We start from the raw sequence: 14615 nt of genomic DNA, 5'->3' as shown, positions 1-14615 counted from the left end.
TTCCCTTTTTTTCTTTTTTCCTTTTAGTTTTTTTTTCTAGCATTTGAATGCTTTATTCTTGCTTTCCTTCTTTTTTACAAAAGTTTTTTTTATTTTTTGTTCTTTTTTCACTCCTTTGAAATGTGATTTTTCTTCTTTCGTTTCCCTTTTTTGCCCGAGCTTTTTTTTTCTTCTTTTTTTCTCTCTTGTCTCCGTTTTCTTTTGACTTTTTTTTCTTCTTTAGTTTCTTTTTTTGCCCTAGATTTTTTCCTTCCTTTTTCTACATTTATCTGTTTAAAAAATATATATTTTTTGCTTTTATTCTTGTCTTCTTTTATGTTCTATCTTTTTGCTTCCTTGTATTGATTTTTTTCTTTTTTTACTTATGTTTTTTTTCTTCTTTCTTTTTCTCTATCTTTATTTATTTTTTATCTTTTCTTTTTAATTTTTTTGTTTCCTTTTTCCCCTTACTTTTGACTTATCTTTTCTTGCTTTTTTCTTCTTTTTTTTCTCACGTCTTTTTTTTCTTGCTTTTGTCTTTTCCTTCCAATTTTTCCCTTTCTATTTCCTTTCTTTTTTCTTTTTTAAAGTTAATCCATGCCTCATGATACATAATAATTCGTCATGAATCGCTTGCAACAAAAACAATCCAAAGAGCCGTTTGAGAGCCGAACGAGTCGGCTCTTTTTAGAGAGCCGAGCCGAAGGAGCCGTTTCTCTAACAAGAGCCGTCATTCCCATCACTGGAGGGGAGACAGAGAGCATCAGCGATGGGAGGAGGGATGCTAGAGTGGAAACAGGAGAAAGAAGCAAGAGAAGCATCTCACTGATGCTGAGTCAGATCACGGAAGGACCACATCCAAATCCCATGAGTCTTCGGGAATAATGGAGGAGCTCGAGCACACGTGCCCCCATCCTCGGACGGTAGGGCGTTTCTCTTTCTCGGTGACGGAAAAAGGGTCCGTTTACGAAACGATATCCCTCTCGTGTGTGAGACGATGCTAAAGAGAGAGTGGCTAGGACGATGAGTCAAGGAAGGTATTGTGAGCGCGGCGAGGACAAAGAGATGCTCTTTGAGAAATATCCATGGCGCCTCGGTTTTTATTTGGATTGTCTTTGCGTCTTTAATCCTTCTTTATATACTTGTGCCAGCGTGCCTTCTTACTCAACACACTCATTTGTTTATCCCAGGGTCGGGCGTGCTATTTAATCCGGCCTCCCGAACAAAAATGCTCAAATGTATATAAAAAAACGAAGTATTACTGATAAAAAACATGTTTTTTTGGTGCCACATTGCCCCTTTGTGTGTCTAGAACGAAAAATAATGTCACAAAAATACTATAAACTTACTATAACGTAGTGCTTGAAAACAGGGACCTCGAGTCATATTTTTGCTTTAATTCTGAAAAACTAACAAACTACAAAATACTACTACAGTAATAGTATAGTACAAATATTCTACGACAGGAATATTAAGTAATAAATACGACAAATACTAGACGGTAATATTACAAAAATAGCACGGAAATTCGACAAAAATACTACAAAAACACACACAAATATTACTAAAATACAACATTGGAAAGACTTTAAAAATACTTTTTACTTTGAGAAAGTAATACTACAAAAAATATCCCTACAGTAATATCATAACACAACTAGATAAATATTACTACAGAAATACAACAACAATACTGCAACAGAAGTATTACGACAGAGAAAATGGAAAAATACAACTATAGTAATACTACAAGAATCTATTGTAGAAATATTACAAAAATAAAACTACATTGATATTGTAGATATTACTAAAATATTACTAAAATATAACATTGGAAAGTCTTCAAAAATACTTCTACAGAAATACTACAAAAAATATCCCTACAGTAATATTATAACACAAAAACACGACTAGATAAATATGACTACAGAAATACTACAACAATACTACTACAGAAGTATTATACCAGAAATACTGAAAGAAAACAACTACAATAATACTACAAAAATCTACCATTGAAATATTACAAAAATAAAACTACTTGATTACTAAAGAAATACTACAGAAACAAAACACAAATATGTACTTTGAAAACACTCAAAAATACTACTACAGAATTACTGCAGTAAGTTAATTGCTACAAAACACTACAGATATACAACAACTAAAAATACTATGGAAATACTACAAAAAGACTACAGAAATACTATAAAGTTACTACAAAACCAATGATCAAATGTAGTGGTCAAAAACAGGGACCTCGTATAATATTTTTGCTTTCATCCTGAAAAAAACAAACTACAAAATACTACGACAGTAATAATATAGTACAAGTATTCTACTACATGAATATTAAGTAATGAATAGGACAAATACACAACGACAGTAATATTACAAAAATAGCACTGAAATTCGACAAAATTACTACAAAAACACACACAAATGTTACTAAAATACAACATTGGAAAGACTTAAAAAATACTTCTACAAAAATACTACAAAAACATCCTTACAGTAATACTATAACACAAAAACACAACTAGATAAATATTACTACAGAAATACAACAACAATAATGACCAAAATATTACTAAAATAAAACATTGGAAAGACTTCAAAAATACTTCTACAAATATACTACAAAAACATCCGTTCAGTAATTCTTTAATACAAAAACACTACATTCCGACAGAAATACAACAACAATACTACTACAGAAGTATTATGACAGAAATACTGCAAGTATACAATAAACCTACACAAATCTACTATGGAAATATTAGAAAAATAAAACTACATTATTACGACAGAAATACTACAGAAATAAAACACAAACATGTACTTTGAAAACACTACAAAAATACTACAACAGAATTACTACAGTAACACGACAAAAATGCTACAAAATACTACAGATGTACAACAACTAAAAATATTACGGAAATACTCCTAAAATACTACAGAAATACTTTTACCCAAACAAATATCAAATGTAGTGTTCAAAAACAGGGACCTCGTATAGTATTTTTGCTTTCATTCTGAAAAGAAAAAAACCCTACAAAAATACTACTACAGAAATAGTAACCAATAATCACGACAAATATACAACTACAGTAAAATTACAAAAATAGCACTGAAATTCGACAAAAATACTACTGTGGAAATACTACCAAAAATACAACATTGGAAAGACTTCAAAAATACTACAAAAAATATCCTTAAAGTATTACTATTATACAAAAACATATATAAACATTACAACAGAAATACAACAATAATACTACTCCAGAAGTATAATGACAGAAATACCAGAAAAATACAACTATAGTAATACTACAAGAAACTACTATGGACCAGGCTGAAATGGATGTAGCAATAACAAACAGAACACAGATGCAGATCAAGTAAGCCTGGCACAAAAATGACTTCTAGATTCTTTGCTTCAAGTAACTCAGAACTTTGAAATGGATGGAACGACTGTGTCCCATTTTGGACGGTTCCTGAACGTACCAATTCACCAGGTACCATAACGAAGCAGATCTGATCTCACCTACGTAATTATGTCAATTGGAGGGACATTCTCAAGTACAGAACATTATACACATTTCTCATTGGCTTTCTAACAAGCTTAGCAATTTCAAACACCGTCACCCGATACAGAGAGTATCAGATATCTAGGACCCATACCTGTTAACCTCCACGGCTCCATGCCCGTACAAACTGTCTCATCTCATCTCATGTACCGCTTATCCTCATTAGGGTCGCGGGGGTGCTGGAGCCCATCCCAGCCATCTCCGGGCAGTGGGCACGGGACACCCTGAACTGGTTGCCAGCCAATCGCAGGGCACACAGGGACAGACAACTCATTCGCTCATTCACACCTAGGGACAATTTGGACCGGCCAATTCACCTGAAATGCATGTTTTTGGAACGTGGGAGGAAACCGGAGTGCTCGGAGGAAACCCACGCAAGCACGGGGAGAACATACAAACTCCGCACAGGAAGTCTGGAGCTGGATTTGAACCCACGACAGGTTCCCATGACATGAATTGTGCCGCACAAGCGCTAACCACTGTGTCGCCGTGCTGCCCCGAACAAACTGTCGTTTTTACAAAATAATCGTACACCATTTTTTTCCGGAATGATGCATGATGGGAAATCCCCAGGCGGCAGACGCATGCGCACAGTTGCATCAAACAGCTCGTTTCGTTTGCAACGAAAAAATCGATACCGAGATAGAAGCATCTGCGGCGAACTCGTTAGACTTGATTGATTTGATTGATTGATTTGCCGTTTCGTGATAGTCAGTGTTTACCGAATGGTACCCATGATTGACAAATTTGCGTTTTTCCGTACAGATTTTCTCGTACGTCGTACACGTCTTAAAATGCCTAATAATCGTACTTTGTACAGCAAAAACGTACAGGTTGACAGGTATGAGGACCACGCCCATAGAGGTGACGACTATAGATCTAACTTTATGTTTGCTGGTTCTTGGGAATAAGCGTCTTTTTCTGTACTGGTCATTCATATCAGAACTCAAAGAACTCAAAATAATAAGTTAATTGTTTTTGTCAGTGTACGAAATTCTAGCATCCTTCAGAGAGGAAAAGAAAGTTTTATGGTGCGGCAGTGGCTCAGGAGGTAGAGCGCTCGTATTGGGATCAAGAGATCGCGGTTGGAATCCCGGCTCCTCCGTGTTACATGTCAAAGTGTCCTTGGGTCAGACACTGAATCCCCTAAGGCCCCCAATAAGCAGGTTATCGCAACACCTAGAGGCAATTGCTGCAAAGAATATTTCATTTCAATCCTAACAATTTTTTTAATGAAAGCCAGAAAAATCCCTACATAGATATTGCCAAAATGTTTCCACCCGGAGTCGAACCGTGGACCTTTCTCATGTTAAGCGAATGTGTGACCCACTGCACAAGGGAAAAATATTTTTAGTTGAAAACAAACTCTGTGGCGATGTCATTGCTTCCTTTGCCTTTGAGACAGATTAAAGGATCAAAGATGTCCTTCTATCACCGGAACTTTAGCTACTGTTATCTCTGTTTCTTTGTGAACTGTTATCCCTTCAAGCTCTGTATCCATTATTGTTTTTTGCACTTTTAGCTGTGCTCATCTCCCGATACTTACCTGGCAGGGGAGATACCATGATCATGGCTTTGATGCTTGGTCCTTAGCTTGGCCTTGGGTGAATCAGACGTATTGCTAAGTCCTTAGCTTGGCCTTTGATTTTTGCAATCCGGAGATGGAATAAGAGCTTGCTCTGTCCACTCCACGCATCGGCCCGGTATTGCAGTACTTCCGGGAACGGTGCATTCGCAATGATCGCAGCAAGGCTTTAGGGCTAGGACCTTAGCTTGGCCTTTTGGCTGAGAGTAAGTGTCCCGGCTCCTAGCCTTTGTAGCGTATTATGAACTGACCGATAACGGATAATGGATAATGAATAACGAAGATAGAACAATAACCCTTAAAAACCCCAAAACCCCCCTTATTTGCACATAAAGCCTTTGTTTTTGCCACCTCTGCTTTGGTTTGAGTGACGCTGCTCATTGATGAAAGCCAAAGCCCCGGATATTTTGTTGAATAAACCGGCAACCGAATTCGAATGTAAGTAACAGCAGTTTTTTAAGCGATGACATTGTGTAAGAACAACTTTTAACTTAAAAACGGCTTTCTTAAATGTGAAACATTTTAAAAGTCTCTGTATTCTACCAGGAATGTTTTCGTTTGTATTTAAATTTGAACAAGTGAATAGTTGGACATCGTTTGATTTTGTCTTGTAAATTGTTCCAAAGTTTGACTCCACACACAGAGACACACATACTATTCTCAAACCCCTTGACAGGGTTGGGTTACTTTAACTGGATTACTTTCAATTACTTTTGGATTACTCCAATACCAAATATGCTAACAAAAGAAGCTAAATATGAATAAAATGACTACATTTTGTGCAGGCTTGGGGAGTAACGGAATACATGGAACGGCAAAAATGATGTTGGCAAGCTGTTTGGATTTATTTTCTTTTTTTTTTTTGTCGCATTTGATGTTAGTTTTGCCGAAGATCAAAGCCAGGAGAGAAAGCTTACCACGTGTTGTGAGTCATCATTTTATTCATATTTAGTTTCTTTTGTCTTTTATTGGCATATTTGGTATTGGAGTAATCCAAAAGTAATTGAAAGTAATCCAGTTAAAGTAACCCTGCCCTCAAAATTATGACATGAATAACCCGTATTTTCGATTGACCACGCGTTTATATTCACACAGCTAAAATGAGAATTGTAACGTGTAAGAACGGGAGGCTGAGACAAATTTGTAGATGTCGGAGCAAACGGGGGCTTTATTAATATAGCATTTAAAAGAAGGGCACAATAACAATAGCATGTTGCTATCGCTCTAACCGGAAAAAGGGACAGCGCAACTTCCTAACCTGTCCCACTGGAATTCTCTACTCAGCAACAGTGTTCCGTGGGTGAATTATGTAAACCCACTACAGAACTTTTTAAGAATATCTGTCAATATTTGAGGTTTCATGTAACAGTATTGTATGATTTTTAATTAGTTGTGATTGCTTCAGCAAGGCACGACTTCTTCATGGTAAAATTTTTTGGTACTGGCTATATTTGAACAACTTCATGTTTACAAATTATACTAATAGCCTCATGTTAATGAGTTATGCTAAAAGATACATTCTAAAAAGTGATGCTAACGGCTAAATGCTAACTTTTATCGGCTTCATATTTACAAATTATGCTAATGGGTACATGTTGATGAGTTATGCTAATGGGTACATGCTAAAAATTGATGCTAACAGCTTAATGCTAACTTCTTCATGCTAGAAAATTTTGGTAATGGGTATATTTTAACGAATTTATACTTACAAATTATGCTTATGGACTCATGTCGATTGTCGATGAGTTATGCTAACGGTTACATGCTAAAAAGTGATGCTAACGGCTAAATGCTAACTTCTTCATGCTAGAAAATTTTGGTAATGGGTATATTTTAACGAATTTATACTTACAAATTATGCTTATGGACTCATGTCGATTGTCGATGAGTTATGCTAATGGATACATGCTAAAAAGTGATGCTAACAGCTTAATGCTAACTTCTTCATGCTACAAAATTTTGGTAATGGCTATATTTTAACGAATTTATATTTACAAATTATGCTAATGGACTCATGTCGATTGTCGATGAGTTATGCTAACGGTTACATGCTAAAAAGTGATGCTAACGGCTAAATGCTAACTTCTTCATGCTAAAAATTTTTGGTAATGGCTATATTTTAATGACTTCATATTTTCAAATAATACTATTGGTCTCATGTTGATGAGTTATGCTAACGGATACTTGCTAAAAAGTGATGCTAACGGCTAAATGCTAACTTCTTCATGCTAAAGAATTTTGGTAATGGCTATATTTTAATGACTTCATATTTTCAAATAATGCTATTGGACTCATGTTGATGAGTTATGCTAACGGGTACATGCTAAAAAGTGATGCTAACGGCTAAATGCTAACTTTTTCATGCTAAATTTTTTTTGGCAATGGCAATATTTTAAAGACTTCATATTTACAAATTATGCTAATGGACTCATGTTGATGAGTTATGCTAATGGGTACATGCTAGAAAGTGATGCTAACGTGTAATAACAGTGTTATTACTACGTTATTACCATGAATGTGTTTTTTTTTAGACCTCCACAAGGCATATCCTTGTTGCTAACGGTTGTGGGCCCATCTCGAATGGTCTTGCCAGTACCGGGGGTGGGGTGGGGGGGTTGTTGATGAGTTATGGTTATGGAGTTAAAAACTTTATGCTAACTCATAATGCTAACAACCGGGGTTATATATACATACCGGGATCATCTTCCAGATCAATCACAACTCTTACAATTGCCGCGGGAATTGTCTAGTTTGTCTTCTAATCTCCGGTTCTCTCTACTGCTCTTCCTTACTGACGCCATAAGGTAACAGTGTCACTTTGCACTATAGATCACAACTTAAATGGAAGCACAATGAGATGTTGAGTCAATCAGTGATAACCGGGAAGACGTCCCACGAAGACAAACGCATAGTAAAATTCGTTTGTCTATTGTTAGGACTTAAATGTTAAAATGTATCGTTTACCAAATAGTTCGAATTAGTTATCTGCCTCCATTAACCAAACACAACTTACATTCACCTCCCGCCTTTCTTCCCCCGGCCCACGGTTTTTCCGCAAGCTGGTGCGCCGGCTCCTCCCATGGGCGTGCCAGGGAACGTGGGGTCCACCCTCTCGCCTCCATGTCTGGAAAAAGAAGAGAAGAAGAATAGAATAGAATTTACTTTGATCGTCATTCTTTGTAACCGTGCACACGGAACAAAATGTCGATACACCTGACCCGTACAGTTCAACTGTAGCGAGCCGGGAATAATGGAGGAGCTTGAGAAAGAAATAATATCTACTCAAAACAGCAGAGCGTTTATCAAAACAATGCCTGCCGTCCTTCGTCAGAGTCCTGTTATCCAAATTCCCCAGCCAAAACATTACGCATTTGGAAGCCCACTCAGTGAAAATCTTCATTGCACTCAATAAATGTAACTTGTATTTAATTGTATAAAATCCTTTAAGGTAAAATGTATAAAATCCTTCACTATGGACAAAAGGATGTCATATACTTTCTGGGAAAGTTGTTCATCTGGCCGGGAAGAAGACTTGGAACACCACTCTGGAATAGACATGGTAAAATGCATAGGAATGGATTGAAACGATCAGGATTTTGATCCGAAAGAACCGAAGATCTGGATTATAAACTCAAGGATATGCATACATTTCCCGTAAGAAATACCTTAGAAATCCTCTAGACTAAACTTTTCGTACGGATTTTGCGAATATCCGGGTAAATCGAGTTTTACTGTATGTTGACAATTAAATATCAAAATGTGCCAAATTGTTTGAATGAGTCATCTGACTCCATTTACCAAACACAACCCACATTCACCCAACAATTTATGCGCACTCGTTTCTTGACGGAAATATGAACAGGACAGCCAACACTTTCACACGGGGGCAGATTTAATTTCCCTAACAATTTAACTAAGTGAACTCCATCTAAGACGGCCGAAGTAACAACGTTGGAGTCCGTGGGTGTCGCGAAAGGGGTGAGACCGGACCAGAACGGAGGCAGGAGGCAGGAAGGGAGAACTCAATTGCGTGACGATCAAAACTTTTATTTACCAAAATAAAAGTCGTCCAAAAACTCCGAACAAAACAGAACAAAAACATTCTTACACTCAGAATGGTCAGGTACAGGTTTCCTCCGACTCAAACTAAACAGGACAGGGCATAACAGAACGGAAAAGGTGTAATGAGCCAACACCCGCAATACCCACAACCCAACCTTAAGTAGCAGCCACGCAATTAGCTGATCTGCTTCAGCTGGTGCCCAGGGGGCGGGGCAGAACGGTCGCCACGGCGACCATGACAGTGGGAAGCCTTTTTTTCAGAAGTCCTTTAGCTTTCTCCTATTGGCCATCTTCTCCCCACATAATGGTGTGCCGGCTCCTCCCATGGGCGTGCCAAGGAAGCCCCCTGGGCTTCACCATCTCGTAGACCCGTAAACAACATTTTCCACCAGCCTGCCCTGAGTTTGTACTACAGCCCCGTCAGTGAATATCTTTTGCATTAAATGTAATTTGTATTCAATCTTATAAAATCCTTTATAGTCAAATGTATAAAATCCTTCATGTAGTACAGGGGTGTCAAACAGGCGGCCCGCGGGCCGAATCAGGCCCGCTAAGGGATTGAATCCGGCCCGTGAGACAACGCTCAGAGAAGCGCAAGAGAAAAATGAGCTGCAGGTTGATATATGTCCACTTGATGTTCCTAAAGCCAGGTGCTTCTTAGAAAGACGCTTTACTTGTATTTCCTTTTCTCTCTTTCTTTTCCACCCTCTTTCTCTCACTCTGTCTCTCTCTCTTTCACTCTCTGTGTCTCTTTTTCTCCTTCTTTGTTTCTCTATGTCTCTTTCTCTCTCTGTGTCATTTTACCTTCTTTTGCTGTCTTCCTTTTTTCCTTTTCTCTCTCTTACTCTCTCTTTCTCTCCTTCTCTTTTCTTTCCTCGCTTTCTCTCTTTGTATTTCTTTCTTTCTCTTTCTTTCCCCCTCTCTCACTAGTTCTCTTTTTAATCTCTTTTGTTTCTCATCTCTCTCTTTTCTCTCCTTTTTTCTTTTTTTTCCTCTCTTTTCCTCTCTTTCTTTGTCCTACCCTCTCTCTTTTTCTCTCTCTCTCTCTTTATTTCTCTCTTATCTACTAATCCAGCCCCTGAGAGAATGCTTGTCCAATGTGTGGCCCTCGAGTTAAAATGAGTTTGACACCCCTTATATGGCGGCAGTCCAAGGTTTTACTACCGCGCCGACTCGGAAAGCCTTCTTCTACCGAGCGACCTATGGTTGTGGTGTCTTCCTCAGATGCTGACGGAGCCGGCCATCTTTGCAGGGGAGAGCAGCTGCGATTGCCGCGCTCCTCACGAAAAGCTGAGCATCGCCCAGGCCCGAAGAGGCACCCCGGGTAAGGGTGACCTTGGGAATCCGACGCAAAGTCGTCATAACGGGGGGAGGGGGGGGATTTCGCTGCGGTCCATCAAATTATCTATGCTATCTACAGTATCTATCTATCTATTTATGCTATCTATCTATCTATGCTATCTATCTATGCTATCTTTCCATCTATCCATGCTATCTATCTATGCTATCTACAGTATCTATCTATACTATCTATCTATACTATCTATGCTGTCTATCTATGCTATCTATCTATGCTATCTATCTATACTATCTATCTATCCATTTATCCATGTTATCTATCTATGCTATCTACAGTATCTATCTATCTATGCTATCTATCTATGCTATCTACAGTATCTATCTATGCTATCTACAGTATCTATCTATCTATCTATCTATGCTATCTACAATATCTATCGATTTATCTATCTATGCTATCTACAGTATCACTCTTATCTATCTATCATCTATCTATGCTATCTATCTTTGCTATCTAGAGTATCTATCTATGCTATCTACAGTATCTATCTATCTATCTATGCTATCTACAGTATCTATCTATCTATCTATGCTATCTACAGTATCTATCTATCTATCTATCCATCTATCTATGCTATCTACAGTATCTGTCTATCTATCTATCTATCTATCAATCCATCCATGCTATCTACAATATCTATCGATTTATCTATCTATGCTATCTATCTATGCTATCTATCTATACTATCTATCTATCCATTTATCCATGTTATCTATCTATGATATCTACAGTATCTATCTATGCTATCTACAGTATCTATCTATCTATGCTATCTATCTATGCTATCTACAGTATCTATCTATGCTATCTACAGTATCTATCTATCTATCTATGCTATCTACAATATCTATCGATTTATCTATCTATGCTATCTACAGTATCACTCTTATCTATCTATCCATCTATCTATGCTATCTATCTTTGCTATCTAGAGTATCTATCTATGCTATCTACAGTATCTATCTATCTATCTATGCTATCTACAGTATCTGTCTATCTATCTATCCATCTATCTATGCTATCTACAGTATCTGTCTATCTATCTATCTAACTATCTATCTATCAATCCATCCATGCTATCTACAATATCTATCGATTTATCTATCTATGCTATCTACAGTATCACTCTTATCTATCTATCTATCTATCTATGCTATATATCTATGCTATCTATGCTATCTATCTATGCTATCTACAGTATCTATCTATCTATCTATCTATCTATCTATCTATCATCCATGCTATCTACAATATCTATCGATTTATCTATCTATGCTATCTACAGTATCACTCTATCTATTTATCTATCTATCCATCTATCTATGCTATATATCTATGCTATCTACAGTATCTATCTATCTGTCTGTGCAACTACTTAAGAAACACCATCTCTTACTTTGTTTCTCTCTTTCTTGTTTTCTCTCTTTCTCTGTTTCTTTTGTCTCTCTTTTTCCCTCTCTTGCTTTCTCATTCCCTCTCTTTATACATCTCACTTTTTCTCTACTAATTTTACTCTTTCTCTCACTCTGTCTTATTCTATCTTTCTAACACTCTCTTTCTCTCTCCCTTTCTTTCTCTCATTCTCTCTATTTCTCTCTCACCCATTCTTACTTTCTCTGTTTTTTTCTCTCCCTTTCTCTCTTTGTTCTTACTTTCTCTCGCCCTCACTCCTTCTCTTGAATGCCCTCTGTTTAATATGAGTGGCGTCATCTCTTCTCTATCTTTCTCCTCTGTTTCTCTTTTTCTTTTCACACGCTTTCTCTGTCTCTGTGTTTTGTTTTTTTCTATTTCTCTCTCTTTCTCTCGGTTTCTCTCTCTCTCACTGTCTTTCTCTCCCTCTCTCTCTCTCTCTTGAAGTCACTTGTGACTGGTCAATATGAGTGGTGACTACTCTTCTCTATCTTTTTTCCCTCTCTGTCTCACTTACTTTCTTGTTATCACTCTTTCTTTCAGTCTCTCTTGCTCTCTCTCTTTCTGTTTCTCTATCTCTGTCCCTCTTTTGAATGCACTCGTGACTGGTCAATAATTTTTCTCTTTCACTCTTTCCTTGTTTTCTGTCACTCTTTCTCACTCCCTTTCTGTCTCTTTCTCATGCTTATCCTTTCCCTCTTTCTTTCTTTTTTGTCTTTCTTGCATTCTTCTGATCTTTTGCTCTCTCACTTTTTTCTCTTTTAATTTCTTTCTCCTTTTCTGTCTTACCTTCTCTCTCTTACTCTGTCTCCCTTGTTCTCTCTCTCTCTCTCTTTTTATCTCTCTCTATCAATTTCTCTCTCTTGCTTTTTTTTCTCTCTTTCTTTCCATCTCTCTGCCTTTGTTTCTTTCTCTCTGTTCTCTCTCTTTCTCTCACATTCTCTCTATCAAATTATCTCTTACTGTCTCTCCCTTGCTCTTTCTATTTCCCTCTCTTTCTCTCAGTCCCTCTCTTTCTCTCTTTCTTTCTTGTTATCCCTCTTTCTTTCAGTCTCTCTTGCTCTCTCTCTCTCTGTTTCTCTATCTCTGTCCCTCTTTTGAATGCACTCGTGACTGGTCAATAAAAGTGGCGTTGGTCTCCTTCTGTCTTTTGTTCTTTCTATTCCTCTTTCTCTCAGTTTACCCCTCTCTGTCTCTATCTTTCTTTCTTTTTCTCCCTTTTTCTTTCAGTCTCTCTTACTCAATCTTACTCTCTCTTGCTCTCTCTCTCTCTCTGTCCCTCTCTTGAATGCACTCGTGACTGGTCAATAAAACTGGTGTCATCTCTTCTCTATCGTTCTCCTCTCTCTCTCTCTTTCCTTGTCTTTTGTTCTTTCTATTTCTTTCTTTCTCTCAGTTTACCCCTCTCTGTCTCTATCTTTCTTTCTTGTTCTCCCTCTTTTTTTCAGTCTCTCTTGCTCTCTCTCTCTCTTTCCCTGTCTTTTGTTCTTTCTATTTCTCTCTCTTTCTTTCTTGTTTTGTTTGCTTAGTATAAACTGTTTGCTAAAAGTTGAGGGTATAAACAATAGAGGTGATCATAATATCGGAATATAATACATTTTCGAATCGAATTAATTGGGTTCATTTGTAAGATATCACTAAAAACTCCAAAATCTGGAGAAAAGAGCCGACTCTTTTTAACGAGTCGATTCTCTAAAAAAAGAGTCGGAAATTCCATCGCGAGTGTTTAGACCGGTTTGGGTACAGTTTTTGGAGAAAATGGATTACCTTTAAAATAATGAAAGAAAAAACGAATCTAAACGTGTGTTTGCAGTGGACCGACCGGTGAGAGTCTACGCCGACGGCATCTTCGACCTGTTTCATTCGGGCCACGCTCGAGCGCTTATGCAAGCCAAGAACCTCTTCCCCAACACTTACCTCATCGTGGGAGGTGAGTACTCACGGTTCCCTCGACCCGGAGGTGTCAATCGGGCGGCCCACGGGCAGAATTAGGCCCGCCGAGGGTTTTAATCAGGCCCGCAATTCCAAAAATGAGCTGCAGCGTTAAATATGTCCACTTGATGTCAGGAAAGACAGGTACCACTTGATAAGAAACTGGAGTAGTATTTATCTCTCTCACTCCCTCTCTCTCTCGTTCTCTCTATCAATTTTTCTCTCTGGGTCCTTGTTCTTTCCCCCTTTTTTTCTCTGTCTTAGTTTCTTTCTCTCTTTTGTCTCTATCTCTCTCTCTCGCATTCTCTCTCTTGCTCTTTTTCATTTTTCTCCCTTTACTTCTTTCTATCTCTCTCTCTTTCTAACCCTCTCTCTAACTTTCTTTTTTTTCTATTTTGTGTCTATTACTGTCCCTCTCTCTCTCTCTTTCTTTTGCTCCATTTTTTCCCATTAATATTTTCTCTATCTTACCCTCTTTCTCTTTCGCTCTCTTTCTCTTCCTTTTTTCTCATTTTCTCTTTCACTCTTTCCTTGTTTTCTGTCACTCTTTCTCATGCTTACTCTTTCCCTCTTTCTTTCTTTTTTGTCTTTCTTGCATTCTTCTGATCTTTTGCTCTCTATTCCTCACTTTTTTTCTCTTTTAATTTCTTTCCCCTTTTCTGTCTTACCTTCTCTCTCTTACTCTGTCTCCCTT

General features: G+C 37.6%; 1 protein-coding gene and 1 pseudogene across 4 annotated transcripts in view; both read left to right on the top strand.

Annotated features, from left to right (window-relative positions):
- Nucleotides 1–14615, top strand: part of pcyt1ba (phosphate cytidylyltransferase 1B, choline a) — a 28446-nt gene that overhangs the window by 3850 nt on the left and 9981 nt on the right. For 2 of the 4 annotated variants that reach the window (XM_088322656.1, XM_088322653.1), the window contains exons 2-3: nt 10444–10543; nt 13803–13919. In XM_088322656.1, coding sequence (XP_088178782.1) covers nt 10444–10543; nt 13803–13919 — 217 coding nt within the window. Of the gene's footprint in view, nt 1–745; nt 903–5525; nt 5596–10443; nt 10544–13802; nt 13920–14615 lie in introns of those variants that run through there. The other 2 variants (XM_088322654.1, XM_088322655.1) reach the window with 2 other exon arrangements.
- LOC148348586 (U2 spliceosomal RNA) lies at nt 5190–5309 on the top strand (annotated as a pseudogene).

This window comes from Urocampus carinirostris, chromosome 18, assembly GCF_059441175.1.
Source record: "Urocampus carinirostris isolate Australia breed hairy pipefish chromosome 18, RoL_Ucar_1.0, whole genome shotgun sequence".
In the NCBI taxonomy this organism is placed as follows: domain Eukaryota; kingdom Metazoa; phylum Chordata; class Actinopteri; order Syngnathiformes; family Syngnathidae; genus Urocampus; species Urocampus carinirostris.
The sequence above is the reverse complement of the archived record's forward strand: the minus strand, read 5'-3'. Positions and strand labels throughout refer to the sequence as shown.